Source organism: Dermacentor silvarum, chromosome 6, assembly GCF_013339745.2.
Source record: "Dermacentor silvarum isolate Dsil-2018 chromosome 6, BIME_Dsil_1.4, whole genome shotgun sequence".
Taxonomy (NCBI): Eukaryota; Metazoa; Arthropoda; class Arachnida; order Ixodida; family Ixodidae; genus Dermacentor; species Dermacentor silvarum.
Genome location: NC_051159.1, coordinates 98534804 through 98554564, shown reverse-complemented (window position 1 = coordinate 98554564; position 19761 = coordinate 98534804). Strand labels below are relative to the sequence as shown.

Below are 19761 nucleotides of genomic sequence, written 5' to 3'. Positions count from 1 at the left end.
CATCACAGCGCTGTTTTAAGTGGGCTGAAAAAAAACATTTTCTGCACATTTGGCTGACTGTGAAAGCTTGACACCACATTACCTGCTACGCCAAATAAAGGAGCAAGAAGTGTCACCATGTGTCAGCGATTTGCTCAAAGCTTTGGCTGAAAACAGTCATCAGTTCACATTGACGGCACAAAAAGGTGCAACTTACATGTTCACATTCACAAAACTTAAAACTGTGCATCATGGCTTTACAATTTATACCACTGTTCCTCCTAACGCTTGCTCTACTCAGCCCTCTGTGCATTTTTCTAGTACGTGTTATTTAATGAGTGCAGTATGCCCAAGTTTAATATGCCCAAGGCATTGTCATGCATACGCTCGAGTGTGGCTACAATTAATTTACGTCTGCATCTACATACGCTTTGAATATGCTGAATGTTCCAGAACGCCTTGTAACCCTTCAATTGAAGTACTCGCTACACTTTAGTGAGGCTCCTCAAGTATTCCTAATTTTATAATCGTCCACTTCCGGTGTTTGACCGAAGGTACTGACTGGAGTTATTTTTCAAGTAGCTCATCAATAGATCACAGGGAGCGTTACTGGAGTGCACAGACCTCCTCAGCTGAGGGATGGCACTATTTGAGTTGAAGAGACTGGAGTTGAGGTGCATTTGTGAATGTAGAAGTTAGATGCAGTGAAACTGGACATTGACTAACTCCTGTATTGGGCCTCAACTTGAAGATTTTTGACTACAAATTGAAGGAAACTGCGGCCCTTCGAATGAAGTGGTCACTGCACGTCAGTAGCATTCCTTTAACTATTCCTGCCATAAGCATTTGAGAAACTTGGCCCTACACAAGCTCATTCCAGGCTGAAAGCTCCTGGTTGAGGAATATTTATCTGAGGAATCACCTAGGAGTGTTACTGATGGGCAAAGGTCACTACAGCCGAGAGTCGTGATAGCTGTCTTCTGAAGTGCACTGTCTATAAAGGCTTACATTATGTCCAGTATTTCCAGTATGCTGCCGACACTGGCATATGTTGAATGCTGTCATTTGCACTGTCATGTAGGGCGCACCTGACTGTGTTGATCCATGCATACATTACATTGGAGTGTGTACAGGCCTTATCTCTCGATAGTGCTAGATGTGCAGCATCTTTATTTCAGCACACTCTGATAAGTCCCTTTGCAGAAAATGTGGTAGACTGCTGCTCCTAGCCACAATTCTTTTTTATTGTACAGCTATTTTTGTAACAAAATTTTTTATTTGTACATTTGTTCTAGCATCTGTGTGGAACGTTGCTTGGCAGACCATTGTGCTGGCCATCACTTATATAATGCTACATTCATCTCAACACTACGGAGCCATGAAATTTTAAGCTGTTATGTGACAACTTGAAAATCAAAGCAATTATTAAAAAAGTTGCTGATCCTCACTTTTGCTTGAAAGGTTGCGTATCTTTCAGGTCACTGTGACAGCATTACTCACATAACTCGACCTTGGTAACCTTTTCAGTAGGGCATATTCCAAGAAAACCTGCATGCAATGTTTTAAGAGCTCAGAGGAGTGCTGTTTGTTCAAGCCCACTGTCGCAAACAAAACAAAAGCTCAAATCTCGGCAAATTATGCAGAGTGATGAGTGGCAGCCCTCACCGGCCAGATATATTATTCCAATTGATAGCAGAATGTGATTGTATCGAATGGAGTGCATTCTCAAGCCTTGTAACCATGGAGGAAAGAAACAAACTACGCGGGAACATGACAATCTAAAATAAAAATTCACCGACGATTACAATACTCCCTAATGCAAAATGTGAGCGCTGCTCTATACGTGTTCTCAGTGGCGCACCGACAAGGGGGGGGGGAGGAAGGTGTTGTAATCCCCCCCCCTCACTCGTCCAGCCCCACCAGTCCACTGTGTACCTTCAGTGCTCTGTTTACATTGTCATTACAATTCAGGAGGTGGCTTGAGGTTTAATTTTCCAAATTAACAAAAACACTATCACTGTCTTGTATTTATTCATTCACTCTTAAATTACTTTGCGTTACACGCTGAAGAAATAAACATCATCATCCTTGGTGTCATTATATTATAATTATTAGGCATTTTATTTGCTGTTGGATTCCTCTGGCTAAAGCAGGGAAATTGCATATTATGCAAAGTGCTTGCTTCCCCTCCCACCACCACAAAAATTCAACCCCCCCCCCCCCCCCCCCCGGCAGAGATCCTGGGTGCGCTACTGCATGTTCTCATTTCACAATATATTGGCTGGTGCGGACAATCTGTCTCATGCGGCATGTTGGTAACGAAGCGAAGTGTAGAGCGACTGACTCGCTAATCAGGAGATCGGAGAGGCAGTGTGCAGCTGCCTCAGACAGACCTCCGCTCATGCAGAATTTTGTTTTGATGCGCTTGCCGCATACCCTATCGATGGTGTTATCGGTGAACAGACGATGTGCGCTACTGGCACTATCTCGGAGCGATCGTCGCCGCAGAAAGCTTCATACACACTAGCGGTAAAACGAGCGCGGCGCGCCGCCGGTTTTGAAACGCAGCTGTGGCAGAGCGGCCACACCAAATGGTGGCGAGCCGCTGCGACACTCACATGACAGCATGAAAATCTCGCCTCCTCTTTGTAGATGTGAGATGTTGCGTGCTTTTTCCTTCATCTGCTGACAGGTCGGCGCTGTGTTTGCATTCTTCATCCTTTGTTCTTAACGCGAGTCATGTCTTATGAAGATGACGTCATTGCCACTGGTCATAATCATGTTAGTGTGCTCTCTTTTGTTGCGGTGTCGCCGCATTCCAAAGTCGAGAATGAGGTACTGGGTGTCTCCTCCGCATCCTTATATTCAGGGTCCGTCTTGTCGTACGGAATCGGATATGGTGCACTGTCTCCAAAAACCTTTCCATCAGGACGTCTCGGTTGAGACTCATTATCGTAAAAAACAATCGCAAACCATGACAATCGAAACAAGCGCGAACAAGACCAAACCAAGCTAACCAAACAAGCGTGAGCTAAAGATGACGACAGTACGAAACGAGCAATCCGGCTGAGACCAGATACGAGTACGTGTTGTGCGGTCGGGTGGGTCCACATAATACCAGTTTCCAGCGAGGATGTCAATGAAAGGCCCACTCTCATTGGTCTCCGGCATTCGCGGCTCGCGTCTCATCTCTCGCTTCGCGTTCGCTTGGTTACGCCGCCAACTCCACCAATGACCGTCGTTGGAATGAACGCCTAAGAGCTGCGCTCTAAAATTGAAGGCAGTCCAGCATGTGATCATATTGCAATAGCTTTGGGTATCTGCTACTGCTGTGCTTTTGCAACCCAAGTTGCAAAAGCATATTAGGAGAAAATGTGTAGAGTGCCCGAACATGTGCACATTGATTAAAACCTACCAGAAACCAAACATTCTAGGCCAAGTTCATCAAGACCGCATGCTGAGACGGAGAGGTCACATGAAGGGCCAACTTTTGGAGGCACAGGAGAGGGGAAAAAAAAAAAAAAAGACTGAGCAAGTTCACAGAAAGCTTGTTTGAAAAAGCTGGCTGTGTGACTTCATGCTCCCTCCTAGTTTCTTTCCTTCCTTCATGCTTGTGTCCAGAGTTCTTGCAGCACTTCAGTGCTTTGCTTAATTCTTCCTAGACAACTCTTGTCATACAGGGCTACTCTAATTTTTTTTTATGTCTGTTGTCATGAATAAACATTATCACTTTTTCTGTGTCCACTTTCGCATCATTGAAGCAGTTATTTTTGGTAATAAAGCAATGTGTACTTTTGAAGTAAGTCGTTTTTATTTCGCTGCAATTTGCGGCACAGTAACACAAGTAAGTATGAAGTACTTGACACAGACGGAACGTTTCACAGTGTATAATACTTGTGAAAAGCCACAAGTGTAGCTCTCTGTAAACGTGAAAATCACTAGGGGGGAGTAAGCAAGAAAAAACACATTCCTGACTTAGTTATGTACATGCCTTTCATAGGCAACATTATCATTCAAGGCAACCACAGCTGGTTTTCACAACTTGATCGTAACACAAACTGAAAGACCATGCAAGAGGCATTGAATTTCACAAGGGCTATATCACGAAGAAAAAACTGTAATAAGAGATCGTTGAAGCTAGCAGTAATTCCTGAGGGGAAGTCTTAAATATAGCAGTCACAGCCTGTGCTCTTAGCTGCCTACTGCTCTCTTTACAATACCTTCGCAATACCTTTGGCGGGTAATTAAAGAAAATGTCTTGTATTCCAGAGATTGCATCTGTTTAAGACTCAGTAAAAGCTGAATGTTTACTATGGGTTAAACATGTCAAAATATTTCTACATTGCCATTACTGAAGCACTCAATCAAATGTTCCTCTAGCTTATAGTCCCCAGACAGCTTTAGCAATGTTCCAAGCAGAGAATTTCCTAACAGCACTATGCATAGAACATTCATACATAAGCAATTATATATCTGTACTTATGTGGAGGTGATTCAGTCATACCACTACAAAATAAGTGCGCAGTCTAGACTGCACAGAATTCACAAATGAGCTATGACTAGCTCTTGAGTCCGTTGGTTTTGACTCTCAAAGCAACCACAGACTTCAACCATGTAACCTTAATGCCCTCTAAGAAAGCACATACTACATAACATTTCATCAAGTTTTACAAACGACCTGAAGCAAGCAGCACATAAACAAACCAGGCGGAAGTTAAGACATGCTTGGATACGTTTCATGCAGTCGCAAATGTGTCTCGGTACTCCTCGAGCATGTTGAACATGTACTTAGAGCACCACATGCTTGGCCCTCATGTGATAGAAGAGTAGATCCTCAGTCCGGTCTGAGCTTGCATAAAGGCAGCATGCAGCCACAAGCTGATAAGAATGAGTAACTACACATTTCGCAAGAACCCATGGACCATGATGGCAAATAAATATAGTTATCTGGAAGTGATAGCGGATCACAAGAGAAACGATAACACCAGGACTCGTCACATGGAGCAGCACAGGCTACCTCCAACTGGGACACCAGAATGAGCGGCAGTTGCTGCAGACACCGTGGCTGTGAATGCCAATCCTGTGCCGACGCATCTCGTAGATTGTTGTGTTGATGGCGACGAGCCAGAGCTGCTGGAGAAGCATAAGTACCACCGGGATGGCCACCAGCAGTGCGTACACGGCGGACACGAAACACAGTGATATGCTGCAGAAGTAACAGACAGACGATGTGCAGGCATCAGCACAATGGGGCCACAGAACAAGAATGGATTGGAGGGCAAATTCCAGCATAACTAGATTAATGTCAGCGTGCTTCAAGCATTTGTACCCATAGTGATGATGATTGCTAACGGCATTTAGTATGGTGGCTAATGCCACCCCTTTGAATCAGGGTGGTGACAAATAGCCACCTAGGCTGTGTGAGTGAAGTCCTTAAGTGTATTGTAATGCTAAATTCTACTTATCTTTGCTTTTTCTCATAATATTACCAACCTATCTGACAATCCCATATACATCCTTTTCCCTGCCCTTTTTTTTTTCTCACCAATGCTCCGATCATCTCTTGCTACTGTTTATTGCTGACCAGTTAACACTTCCATCAGCTTTAAATCCTAGCGCTTTTGGTAGGAGATTGTTCCCTATGGTTCTGGCTGGCTGGAAATCTTAGCATCCATTATAATATGCCGAGTCATCTGGATTTTTTTCAGCACCAGACACAGGTCTAACCTTGTTGCAAATATTTACTCCTGCATGTTTTATTTTTTTCTTATTTTTGGGCAGCCAGCTAAGGCCTCGAAAAGCAATACACTACCCTTTGTGCTGTACAAATTTAGTTTCCCAATTTATTGTTTACCATCCTTATAAAGTTCCATAAAATATTCTCTTGTTTCTGTCTTTTTCACCTAATTTACTGTCTCTGTTTCTCTCACTCTCTTTTTGATGACTCCAGGTTGTCTACTTGTATATACTTCCACTTAGCCTATACTTGGTTGTGAGATTCCTTAACCTCTTCCATTCTGTCTCCAAGCTTTTAAGGATATACATCTGGGCTCTAGCTACCGATCTTAGCATAACAGTGCCATTTGGTGGTGACGGTACAAACGCTAGAAAGCTTGCATGCCGAGTAAATGGTGCCACAAATAAATTTATGCTCCACCACGTGTGCTGTGAAGATTTGTAAAAAGTCTACCAGAAGGAATCTGGTGCTACCTTTTGCCTTGGCAATCAATACAGTAGTGGCATGGGCAATAGACCATAAATTGATTTTTTTTAATGCCCCTTTGGTTTTAAACTTCTTTTCTAGAAGTTCACTCATCATCATGGATTAATAATTACATGGCACTGACAAATTTCACCCTAGCCCTTGTATGCTACCACCCAAGTAGTATTTATAGAGTTTTGCAAAGAAAAAGCATAGTAATACCAAGAACAGTTTACAAATGGCGAATGTTATTAGTATTGACATTTAGCAATGCACATATACTTCACACTTGTCACGGTATTTACTTAAATCTAAGCATCCTTTTTTCTTTCGTTCATGACTTTGGTGCTTCAATTTTCAGCGAAAAAAAGACATCAGCATGCATGATTTTTCTGGTTTTTACATCCAGAGAACATAGGGGTACATATTTCATGCACTCTGCAATTCCCAAGAAGGTTGAATTATTTCAGTTTAAGAGGACAACATACAGCAACGCTAAACCCATCTAGAATGAAACATTTTTTCAAGGCTAATTTTGCATTTGTTCAGCAAAAAGAGGTTGACCAATAGCACAGAAAGACAAGGTCAAGCTTCTCCTTAAACTTTGTTACCGATTGCCAACTTTTTCTGTGTGTTTGGGTCATTAGTACGCAGAAGTTATGTCTTTAGTTGCTCTAAAATGCAATGCCATTTCCATTCATCAATGAGCAGTTTACCAGGCTCAAGAAGCCTCTTTCAAAATCTATGACACAAAGATGGCGTGGGAACTTCAAAGGTGCCATCACCATTAATCTTTCGTTATTGCCTCTCTTTTGGCTTGCCAAGTTTCATCTCATGGTAAGTGACCTTTTTGGTGTTCCATAAGCATAATGTACTGCTCACCAATCCAGCTGAAATTAAAATTCTTCTGTAGTGTCCCTCTGAGAGGTCAACAGTAGTCTAAACTCTGTGGCTGCTTTAAACATCTCTCCCTGTGCAACATTATCTGGCTGTCTATATGGGCTATCAATATGGAGATTTTGATTTTGTGTACGCAAAGCACCCCGCCCAACTTGCATTCTTTTGTACCTCTTTGGGGTTCTTTTGTATACCTTTCTGCATTCTTTTGTAAGCCCAGCGGTTTGCATTCCTTAACTTTACGTACGCAAAACCTAAATGTCCCTAATTATGTGTCTTTACTGCTTATTCTTGCTTTATGGCCTTGGAGAAAGAAGTGTTCAAGATAAGGGTGTGTGAATAGTGATTTTTGAGACCGAATCTAATTCCAATCGAATAGTGCCAGAATCGAATTAAATATGAAATAGCTTTCGAAGAACGAACTGTCGTTATCACAATTAATATAAAACAATGTTCAAATTCCTGTATTAAAGTTAGCAAGTTTCTGTCATTACATAGTACATTATGAAGCATTCTTTATCAAAAGCACAATTGAAGCATTCTTTATCAAAAGCACAATTGAAGCATTAAAAGCATACAAGTAGGTTCTTCGCATGCACAGGGCTCTTCAGAGAGTGCGAATGATCGCTGTACAGCCTGTAAAGTATGGCTACCTAAGTCACACAGCCTGCTCCACTACGCAAGTTCTCATGTTTTATGTCTATACTATGGCTGTGGGAGGGGGGGTAAAGATTTACTGTACTTTAGCTCCAATTTTATGCTTAGTATTTAGACGCAGTTTACATTTTGAAATAGTCGAAATAAATTTGAAACATATTTGCATTTACAAACAGTGACTATTCAATTCGAAGACAGAATCAAATAGGACACAATTCAATTCGTTATTTGAAAGTTTCAAATATTTGCACACCTCTAGTTCCAGAGCAGGGATACATACTACCATCTGACGTGGCCAAACAAAATTGCAAGAACAAAGAGCAACTTTGGAGCTCGTTAACTGTTATACACTGTAGACCCGTGATGAAAAGTAGGCAGACCAGGTGTTCTGCAAAAACAAATTTCGTGGCAACTAAAACCAACGACATGAAACTAATGCATTGCAGTGTCTGCAATGACAAGACTGTACTCCTCTTTGAGTTTTAGAAAGAAATTTGTTTTGTTTTTTTCTCAAATCTACTGGCTGTCATACTTTTGATCACCAAATGTACAGTCGACCACAAAAGTTAACGGACCACAGGATCTCGGGAAAACATTGAAATTTCTGAGCAGCCTGTAACAGTAGCCAGTAAAACTGTACATCACAATGTTGTTCATATGTATGAGTGGAGGCTGGAAATAAGAATACCAGGCTGCATTGTGAGGCTGTGGAGAAATTCAGCCTTTTCTCAGATCTCGTGGTCTGTAGGCTTTTTTGACTGACTGTACGGCAGTGCCACCAGAGGAAACTAAGTTGTGCAAAGGTCTGCCATTTTGAGATATACTTTGAGATACTGCATGCGAAAGATGAAGGGTTGAATATTCAGAACTTTAATCTTTATTACTATTCCAGTAGTTTGATAGCATGCAAATAACTCTTACTAATCATCTACATGAATTCTGCCACCTTGAAAAATGTTCTTGACGACAGTGAGGTGCATAAAATGAGCTGTGCAGCTGAATTGAATGAAACATGTTTTTACCACAACTAATCATGACTTTAGGCAGAAATATGGTCTGATCTGCCACCTCTATGCATATCGAACATGAAAAAAAGAAAATGAAAACTGCGGCCATCTGCTGTTGCAAACCTGGCAATAAACAGCAATTTTGCTCTTGGAATTCATGTAGATGATAGATAGATAGATAGATAAACTTTAATTCAAATATAGTTTTGTCTTGCCCCAATGGGGCATCGCTAATGGTCGGGGCCCCTAGTCCAGGGCTCCGCTGGCTCTTGCCATCTTCTCTGCTCTCTGGATCAGCTTGAGCTGGTCGTCAAGGGCCGAGCTGGACAGCAGTGCCTCCCATTGCTCCCTCGTGGTGTTCGTGTCATGGTTTTCTATGTTGTGTAGCGTGCACTCCCACGTAATGTGGTATAGGGTTGGTGTGGCCCCACACCACGGGCATTCGTCCCTGTAGGCTGTGGGGTGCAGGCGATGTAATATGTGTAGGTTCGTGTAGATGATTAATAAGAGTTATTTGCATGTTATCAAACTACTGTAATAGTAATAAAGATTAAAGTTCTGAATATTCAACCCTTCACCTTTCGTATGCAGGATCAGCGGTCTCGCAGCAAGCAATATGGCGAGAGATTTTGCCGCTCGTAAAGCATAAGCATTATATGAGTATGCAATGGGCTTTGTCTTCGAGAATGCCTTAGTAAATGTTTTTTTTTTTTTTGATCGGTTGATAGGCTTATATTGCATTTCTGCAGCTCTAATGTGTTCTTAATGCTGTCAGGTCTAAAAGCCAAAAAAAAAAAAAAGTAAAAATCCTGTCTTAGATAGGAACATGGAGAAAAGTAAGTAACCATTTTTTAGACAGGCAAACCAGTCTTGCATGCAGCCACAAAGGAAGTGCACTCACTGAATGTCTTCATAAACCTCGAAGCAGTTGTCTGGAATGAGAAAGGTGTCCCAAAGCATCTTTGGCCGACAGACAGTAGTCAGGGTAAGGTTTGCGCCGTACACCAGAGACACCAGCAAGCCAACCAGGCCAAGGATGAAAGCTCGATGGTTCTTCTCACCAATGCAGGTGTCCAACCTGGCACCATGTGATTAAAAAGCGATGTGCTTAACATAACATGGAACTTACACGTGAGAAAAGGCGATTGACCACTCCACAATGTGGTAATTAATTATTGCATTATTTGGGCCTCTCAGCATGCACTAAAACATCTGCATATCAATAACCATATCCCAAGGCAAGCAACATGGTTTTGTATTTTTCCAGTACGATAGCAATGCTATGTGGTCTTTCTCTGGAACAGTTGAGTAGCGATAATCCATTGTACGAGGGCGATTCAGAAAGTAATGCCTCCAAGCTTACTACTTTGCCAATAGTACTGCAAATATTTTGAACTCTATCATTAATGCACTGGTGTTTAAGCTATAGAATGTCACTTGCCTCACCTTCCTATCCCTTCTCATTCCCGAGTAATTGAGCAATGCATGGCATCCAGTGGTGACGTCAGGTTGAAACAGCTGGCTGTAACTGAACTTCTAACTGTGGAAGCTTGTGCACCCATCAAAATTCATCGTTGTCTGACTGCAGTTTACGGTGATGCATGTGTTAACGTCAGCACTGTGCGGAGGTGGACAAGGACTGTGAAAGACCAAACTCCAGCCGCATCAAATCTCCACATAAGCCACCAACCTTCCGCAGTCAGAAATTCAATTACAGCCCACTGTTTCAACTGAATGTCACCACTGGGTGCCATGGATTGCTTGATTACTCTGGAACAAGAAGAGATAGGAAGGTGAGGCAAGTGATATTCTATAGCTTAAACATCAGTGCATTAATGATAAAAAGCTCAAAATGTTTGCAGCACTATTGGCCAAGTAGTGGGCTTGGAGGCATTACTTTCTGAATCGCCCTCTTACTTTCAAGGCACCAGAAAATAATGTGTCGCAGAAAGCCCTATATTTGTGCAACTCTATGATCTGAGAACCACAGGAAAACAAGAGCTTATCCCTCATGTTTCTGTTGCTGTTTTTGTTGCATGCATAATCTTTATATTTTATGACAAGCCTGCTACCAGCAACAGTGTGCACAATGGCATGCACGGTTGGATTTATTTTTGTTCATACAGTTCCACTCAAGCTTAAACTTGCAATTTTGAAGGGGCAATTAAATAACAACACTGTATCGGTTTATATTTGTATTCTTTCAAAGCTGTGTTTATTCATTTAGCCGAAGAAGGCTGTGATGGCATGGATCGTTTATATTTTACATATTACGACACCTATCACAGCCATAAGATTCACAACCTTCTTGTACTACAATGTTAGCCTTCAACACTACAAGCCACAGGGACGCTTCACTCTTTCACATCCCCAGATACAAGTCTTCCATGCATGAAGCAGTATGAAACATAGAGAGAAATCCGCATCCCTGTTGGAAGGAGAGCACACCACGTCACCACTATGTCACACCTTCATCAGGCAGCGTGGCTCCTTGGAGCTTCCCACGTGGATGGGGGAGTGTTTTCTTGAGAGCTATAATGCTCCCCCATCCCCGGGGAAGAAGAAGCACCCAGCCTTCATGCGTGCATCTGCTCGGAGGAAGCACGAGAGGGGAGGAAGAGGCTTGCCAAAAACGGCATCATGGATGGCCCCAGCGCCCATTATCCCTGGGAGAAGTTCCCTGTATGAATACCGCTTGACATACACATGACAGCAGGAGCCAATTTGTCAGATTTAGGCAGCTACAATAGGAAATGTTTTGAGCACTCCACTGCTGGTTCAGGTGGTATGAGAGGAATTTGTTTTTTACTCTTTGAATGGTTCAGTGAGCTTCGCATGACTGTATCATTCACTTTGAGAGCATGGCACCACCATGGGTAAATGTGATTGCTCGTATACAGCATATTCCAGTGAACCAAACCAATCACGACCTAGGCCTCAGATTTTGGCATGGGTAAACATTCGCTCAGTAAGCCTACATGGCGAGTTGAATATTCATTTTTCATTCCTTAGTGTAATCACTTCAAGGAGCTATTCCTTGTATTTTGTCTAGCTGGCATAGATGTACATAAAGAGCAACAATTTCCCTTTCTGAGTGTTTCTGCTCGTGTTTTCATTCGCATTGTTTCCAAAAGCACAACCCGCTGTAGTCGGCCTGTGTCTTATGTGGGCAGAGAATTGTGGGATGCGGTTTGTGATGTGAGAATTTGCTCACTACACAAACTTATTAACCCCACAAAGCAAGTAGTGAGTTGCTGACTGCCTTTTGCCAGCAAAAGCACGTAGCTCACCAGACACAGTGGTGATCCCTCTTGAGGAAGCAGCGACCACAGAGGTGGCAATGGCTGCAGCGTGGCGGCTGCACCACTTGGCACACAGAGCACTTGGAATCCTCAGTCTCTGTGTAGGGCACACTGACACTGCACGCAGTCGCTTCGGCTGACTTGGCCACAGGCTCCGCGGCGACACTTGGGGCCAAGACGTCAGGCGGGCAGTTGTGCACTAGGTACGCACACAGGCAGGTGAAGGCAACTGCCAGCATGAGCACAGTGTTCTCAGAGAAGAGAATCTCTAGGTAGGGTACCACTTCAAGCTGGAATACGCCGAGCAGCACCACTAGGGATGACACAGTCCATGACAGGAAGAACCTGGCAACAAGAGGTAGACAGGGAGTCATGGAACAAGGGCACAAGATGTTTTCTCAAACTAACTTCCATTCAGTGAGAAAACAAAAAGACCATGGGCACTGCAAGAAAGCCAAATTTCTCTACCTAGGTGCACTATGGTGCTCACACGCCAAAGTTAGCACCGTACTTCTGAATTCCATGCAGCATGCCAGTCTCATTGCAAAGAAACTCAACATTTAGCAACACTGGTGGCTCACAAACCTACTGAACTCTTTTAGTATTATATTTTATGGTTTCTCGCAGGGTAGGCTGGCCTAGTGTCTTGTGTGCCTGCACTGGTGATATGTCACTGCTTTCCATGTATGCACCTAGCAACTCCACTGTTCTCACTAGAAATTTAAGAGAATAGGACATCAGAGCAAAGGGAAGAGGGTTGCTTGCACTAGTGGCAAAGCTTACAAATATTTGCAGCATTTTATGCAACTAAATTTTACATTTCCAACCTCTTGTCCTGAAGATTAGCCTACTTCTGACTAATTATGTAGGCAGTTTTTGATGCAAGCGTGCCCTTTAATTAATGGGTCATGAAAGAACAAAACATTTTATAGATTAAATACACATGAACATGCAGAGGAAGAAAGCAATAGTTTGCATAACTGATAGTTTGCATAAGCAATAGTTTGCAAGAAAGCTTAAGGAAGAAAGCAATAGTTTGCATAACTGTGGAGACCTGGGTGCTGCGACTCTTCCTTTTCATGCCTCCAAAAGTGTTTAGAATGATAGGCTCAAAAAGATTACACTATGCAGCACATAACCCTTAAGCATACAGGTTAAGAACCCTAGGGTGACTCAAGGGTTGTGACAGAGGCTCGTAGTACGTACGAACCTCAAACATTTATCAAAGCATACCAGTTGCTCTACACTTGCATAATAACACTTGCATAATGTGCCTTGGCTAAAGGACAAAACATAGCACTTAACCCTCAGGCAAACATTGAATGATTCTGAAATGTTTCTGGTGCATAAAGCATTATGTAAAGACACACTGCTCACCAGATGTGGTGGTTCTCCAGTAGTCACTGTGTGCTGACATGAACCAGTATCTACTAAACATGTTATGTCAGATGCAAACGGCTCAAAATGCATTCAAGCAAATCAAGAGCCCATAAACACTACTGTTGTAAGAAGCTGCCACTGTTGCACCCCAGTGAAGCAGGCCTGGTAAGGTGAAGCAGCAAATGCTATGAGCACAACCATTCTGAATCCATTTCTTTGCACCAAGGGCAGGCAATAATGTATACTAGCATATGGCAGTCCACATATATGATGAGCCTATGATAGCATGCCAAAACATTCTGTGGCCACCCCCCGATCGCCTGACAAAGTACAAGCAGGATAAATTCACTAGTTGAGCATGGGTTACTAAGAGCCACCAATAACTTGGGTGCTTCATAAATGATTTATGAACGTCCATGGGTTGTCCTCACATTAGGTAACAAAGCCTGGATGATAAGCCTGTACACACACTAGCATGCATAGGATTTTGTAAGCAGGCTTCTTTTGCTGACGATACTTTGTATGTTGTAAGCCCTTGCAAAACATCAACCCTAGACAAAGCTGAACTTAGACTGACAAAACAGTTTTCTTTGTACAATGGCAATGTTGACTGTAATTTGCAGTGAATTATTGCATTGTCGGATAAGAACTTAGTGCCACTGTGAGGTATTTCATGCAACTGAAAGTTGATTTTATTGCATATGTTGAAACCACTGGTTAATATAAACAACAATATTATATGGGTGTCACACAGTGCACTTTTCATCGCAATTGAGCCCAATCTGGATCAAATTTATCAGTCATGACTGGCTTTTGCACAAGCTGCAGGAGGGAGCCAGTATCGGTCGAGAATTTCGATCCAGATATGCTTCGATTGCGATTGAATGTGGCCGTGTGATGCTGGTATAACCAACTGATTATTTGTAATGATGACGCAGAATTAATGGAAGAGAATTTTATGTACACTTTGGTTAGTTTTGGGCACACACTATACTGCCATGATGGTCCATAGTTCTTGGCAATAAGCAATATATTGCAGAGGTAAACATAAAACAACCTAGTATGAAAAAAAAAAAATACATTGATGCGACATATTGCAGAGGTATGTTTGGTTTACTGTGTGAAATTCAGCATCCTGCACATACTTAGCGATTCCTTAGGTATATTTTATTGAGCTATGCAGACAGCACATTAACAAAATGTCTGCCATGTTTCATAACTATCAACCACCACGATGACAAAGGTCATGTGTAGACCATGTTACATATATGTTACAATTTCTACAGTCTAGTACATACAGTCTCGACATTCTTCCTTGATTACTGTGAGAGCTAAAATCGCAACCAAATCCTAGTGCGCGCACATAATCAGCATTCAATGAACGTAACCTCGGCAATAGTGTAAAAAGTACTAACATCAGTGGGCAATGTTAAGCGTTTGGCGGGCGCGTATGCCTCAAGTCACTGTGTTGAGTACGTTCAACGTCGCAAGACAAAAGCTACGTACTTTGTTCTCGTTCTGTTCCTGGAACACCGTCGATGTATGAAGAAGAGAGCAAACGGCAGTGCCGAAAAGGTAATCATGAGCATTGTCCAGCTATGGCAGGCCAGTAAAAGGGCCGAGGGTAGGAGGATAATCGGCGAGATGACATCAGTCTCCACCCGCTTCGCGCCACCGAGCCAAGGCACCCGAATCCGGTCCATCACCGTGTCTTTGACGAGCGACCAGTAAGGTGCGGGAACACGACGGCACTTCAGGAGCCTGCAGTAAGCGAGAAGGAACAAAAGGTAGACGAGCCCGCGATCAGCACGCTACGCAACATCGAAAACGATTAGGAAATTTTATTGACGCCCACATCACGTTCAGCGCATTCGAATATTTCCGCTTAGCGCCAAGACACCAGCCAGCCGGGTGCTTGAGGAAAGACGGAGCGAGGACCAGCCAAACACCGGCGAACAATAACACAAGGACATGTTTCCTCGTAAGAACCAGCCTCTCATCAGTTCCCACAACGAAGCAACTCCGCAGGTGAACGGCTGAAAGCTCCTTCAATGCGATAACGCTACGGGCATCATTGACAACGATAAGCAAGAATATTGCATTAAGAGGACTCACCTGTCAAACGCGGTATCTAAGGCTTCGCAGTCGCAGAGACATGCCAAAATGTGAGATCGCTCGCCTACTTCGGAGATGTACTCGCAGCAACAAAGAGGGTCGTCATCATGCATCCCACCGTGACCAGTTTTCATAGCAGCGCTGTCATTACTCGATTTCTATCGCTCAGGGCGGCTGCGGAATAATACGCTCTATACGGCACTGAGACGAAAAGCGCCTGAGTGCTCCACTACGCTGGGCATTTGCAGACAACGGGAGAGGGCGGTGCAGACTGGCGAGGAGTAAGGGAACTCGTCATCAGTTGAAAGGAAGAGAGCGCAGCAAGGGCCGCAAACACAGAACACCTCCTCTCGCAACGGACGCACACGACCCCTCCTTGCGCAGACCCACCCGCCATACTAGAGAAATTTTGCGAGTTCTCTATGCGGGGGTACGTTACGTAGACAAACGTACCACAAGGTTCCCTGAAGCTGAGTAATAAGAAGCGCCATCTGGCGACCAGCAAACAAAGTTTAAACATAGAGTTATTTGTGCGATTTAACCGAATGGACGCGGTTGTGAACAGCAAGTGTATGCAGATGATAGAGTAGAATCTGCACTCCGCTTCATCAGCGCAGGATCCACTTCATCAGCGCTGAAGTGCAAGCACATCTTGGGTTGGCGGGACCCCGGCTAAACAGACCCACTACTCTAAATCAAGCACGTGTAAAATATAACATGCTTGCTCAGGCAGGATCCGACAGTGTGAGTCGTTCGGTGCGATGTCATACGCTACGGAATGAACTATAATTATTGATTGTTTGTGGCCTTTATGATTAAATTGCACACTGCTCAATGCTTCTACCAGTATTTGCACGAGGTCTGCTCGGTTCCTGCGAAGTTTCTTCACGCCAGTGGCGCACCGATGGGGGGGGGGGGGGGGGGGTTCGGGTGTTGTAACCCCCCCCCCCCCCCCCCCCCACGCGTCCAGCCCTACCAGTCCAACGTGTACCTTCAGCGCTCTGGTCACATTGTCATTACAATTCAGGAGGTGGCTCGAGGTCGAATTTTCATGATTAACAAAACACTATATATATATATATATATATATATATATATATATATATATATATATATATATATATATATATATTGTAAGCACATTTCACGTACTTCATCGTTCTCATTTGTATATAGCCATCATCATCCCTGTTTCTCTTCTTCGTGTTGAAGCCTCGGCCGTGCCGGTGGAATAAACGGGTCTGCCAGTGCTGCCTATCCTGGTCGTCCTCCGTCTTTCAAAGTGGTGGAGGCGCGTCAAGATCCCGACGTCCTCCTGCGTTCCTGCCCTACCTGGAGCTACGTTCCGGTCGCCGCCTGCGCCCGGCCACCCCCACAGCTATGACCACCCCTGCGTCGGCCGCCGGCACTATCGCTACCCCTGACGCTCCTGTTCCTACGACATCGGCTGCACTGACATCGTGCACCATTACCACCCCTCATCGTGATCCACCAGTCTTTGCGGGTCTCCGCGGGGAAGACGTCGACGACTGGCTCGACAACAATCGCGTGAGTTCGGCCAATGGGTGGACCGATAGACAGAAGTTGACTACCGTCGCGTTCTATCTGACCCACGTTGCGAAGACGTGGTATTTTAACCACGAAACTGACTTCACCGACTGGTCAGCGTTTACTACCAGCTTGCGGCAAATTTTCGCGTCTTCATCTGGCCGTTCAGAAGTCGCCAAACAGAAGCTCGCTGCGCGTGTTCAACTTCCGCAAGAGTCATATACATCGTACATCGAAGATGTCCTGGCTCTATGCCGCCGCGCCAACGTTGGAATGACGGAAGCCGACCGCATTCGCCATATTCTTAAAGGCATTGGTTCCATCGCATTCAACGCTTTAGCTGTCCAAAATCCTACCTCGGTTCAAGATATTACATCGACGTGCCAGCGCTTGGACGAGCTTCAGGCCCTCCGTCTTCACCAGTGACAGCGACCTTCCAATGCCACCTCATTCTGATTTACGTGCTCTTATCCGCTCTATTATTCGCGAAGAACTTCAGGAGCAGCAACAACGGCGATCCACTGTTGTTCCCGCCCCATCGCCAACGTTCGACTTGCGCAACCTTGTAAAGTACGTGAAATGCGTACGTGAAACGATGAAGTACGTGAAATGTGCTTACAATATATATATATATATATATATATATATATATATATATATATCACTGTCTTGTATTTAGTCATTCACTCTTAAATTCCTTTGAGTAAAACGCTGAAGAAATAAACATCGTCATCATCCTTGGCGTCATTATTATAATGATTAGGCATTTTATTTGCGGTTGGATTCCTCTGGCTAAAGCACGGAAATTGCATATTATGCAAAGTCCTTGCTTCCCCCCCCCCCCTCCCACAAAAATTTAACCCTCCCCTGGCAGAGATCCTGGGTGCGCTACTGCTTCACGCTACGTCTTTTCGCCTTCTTGTGTAGCATCGTCTGAAAATCACACATGAAAGCTCGGGCCAACTCCGATTTTCCTACTGATATAATCTCGACCGGGTGAGGTGGGTCGTCCCCGCAGGAATAAGGAAACGACGATGAAGGCGGGCATCGTGATGATGAAAAATAGAAAAGATTGTATTCACTTCATTGGTACATGGTTTTGACTCTATCCGAGTCTCGAGCGGGTCTGATTAACACGGGGGCCAGGACGGCCTTAAATCCCCTCGTGGTGGCCGATGTTTCCTTCGGGGAAGTCCTCTCTCCGGTGGTCAAGTTGACGACCTCCTCTTCCTCGGGTCCTCCTTCTTGGTAGCTCGCCGTTTTCGTCTGCTCCGTAGAGGTGAGAAGCTTTCTCGGGGATGAAGGGGATTATCTCGTCACGGGAAAGGCGCTCGGGCTCGATTCCCACATTTGACAGGTGCAGTTCCAAGCCGATCATAACACTACTCAAGTACATGTAAAACGCAGGAATATTCTGATGAGACAACTGCTGGAATGACTTCAATAAAATCTGTTGCATTTGAGAGAAAGGTTAAATTCTAGGGACTCTAAGAAGCTAAATTTTGATCTATGACCTGGAACGTTTTACAGATATTTCCGAAAATTGGTAAGTTTCAAAAAAAAAAATAATAATGAAGTTTACAAACCCGTAACTCTGCACCGAAATTGACGTCGTAGTTTTGTAAACTGCATCTGTTTGAGCACATGTATATAAAGCGGAAAAAATTTGTCTATGAATTAACAGCTTAGATGAAATTGTTAGTGTTTATGAGGGTATTGCAAGTCTTACTCACAAATTAGTGGTATATTTCAGAGCGACATGCAATACAACACTTTCTTTTTTTTTTTTTTATTGCGATAAAGACGATAAAGCACTTTCGTCCGCTTTACGTGTATTATTTGGTGCAGCTTACCGAGTTGTGATATCGTTTTTATTGTTTGGGTAGAGAGTTCGAAACCTGATACATTAGCTTTTTGAAATTTTCAAGTCTTTTTAAAAAAAGAAATTGATGGTCTAAAAACAATCTGTTTCCACAGCCACTAGAGTTTTTTTTTTTTTTTTTTTTTAATGGAACAAACCTCATCAAATTCGATAAAGTGGTTACTGGGAAAAACGTTCTTTACGTTCACATGTATTTATGGATAGAAGCCCCTGAGCTAAAGATTCGCTGACGCTGGCAAAATACCAACAGAGGTCCAGGTATGCCGTAAAAGAATTAATACATTGTCCTAACTCATTGTCCCCTGGCCACATTCCTACGGCTTGGATGCTCTCATCCCCTTGCGTCGGCACTCCACCAAAATCGCACCGGTGGACGGCGGCCCCTACCTTCCCTAACCCACCGTCATTCGCACTCCTTCAAACACAGTGCAGTGTGTATATGGCGCGCTAATACCACGTCGTCGCCTCCTACTGACTTTCGGCCGCACACTTCCGGCGTCATGCGCTACGCCCTGTCTCTACACCCCCCCCCCCCCCCTTCCCCCTCCGGCCCTACAGCCCTTTCCGCTTTGAAGGCACCCCTATGGCATGGCCGTAACGCCTCCCTCTATAGGCTGCCCGACTCCTCCCGAGCCAAATAACTACTACTGCTACCACCACCACTGACTTACTACTACTACTACTACTATTACTACTACTACTATTACTACTACTACTACTACTACTACTACTACTACTACTACTACTACTACCACCACCACTGTCTTACAACTACTGCTACTGCTGCTGCTG

General features: G+C 43.9%; 1 protein-coding gene across 4 annotated transcripts; it reads right to left on the bottom strand.

Moving 5' to 3' along the window:
* Positions 1–842: 842 nt before the first annotated feature.
* On the bottom strand, positions 843–15930 carry LOC119455747 (palmitoyltransferase ZDHHC23). 4 transcript variants are annotated; one of them, XM_037717180.2, is made up of 5 exons: positions 15540–15930; positions 14931–15185; positions 12033–12389; positions 9644–9820; positions 843–1527 (listed from the first exon to the last, which is right to left on the bottom strand). In XM_037717180.2, exons 1-5 carry the CDS (start codon positions 15671–15673, stop codon positions 1503–1505), a joined length of 948 nt encoding a protein of 315 aa, XP_037573108.1. In that variant the 5' UTR covers positions 15674–15930; the 3' UTR covers positions 843–1502. The 4 variants fall into 4 exon arrangements, with proteins under 4 accessions (XP_037573108.1, XP_037573109.1, XP_037573105.1 ...); XM_037717181.2 differs by lacking the exon at positions 843–1527 and adding an exon at positions 3769–5185 and having other exon boundaries at positions 15604–15929; XM_037717177.2 differs by lacking the exon at positions 843–1527 and adding an exon at positions 3769–5185 and having other exon boundaries at positions 15540–15928.
* Between the last annotated feature and the right edge of the window lie 3831 nt (positions 15931–19761).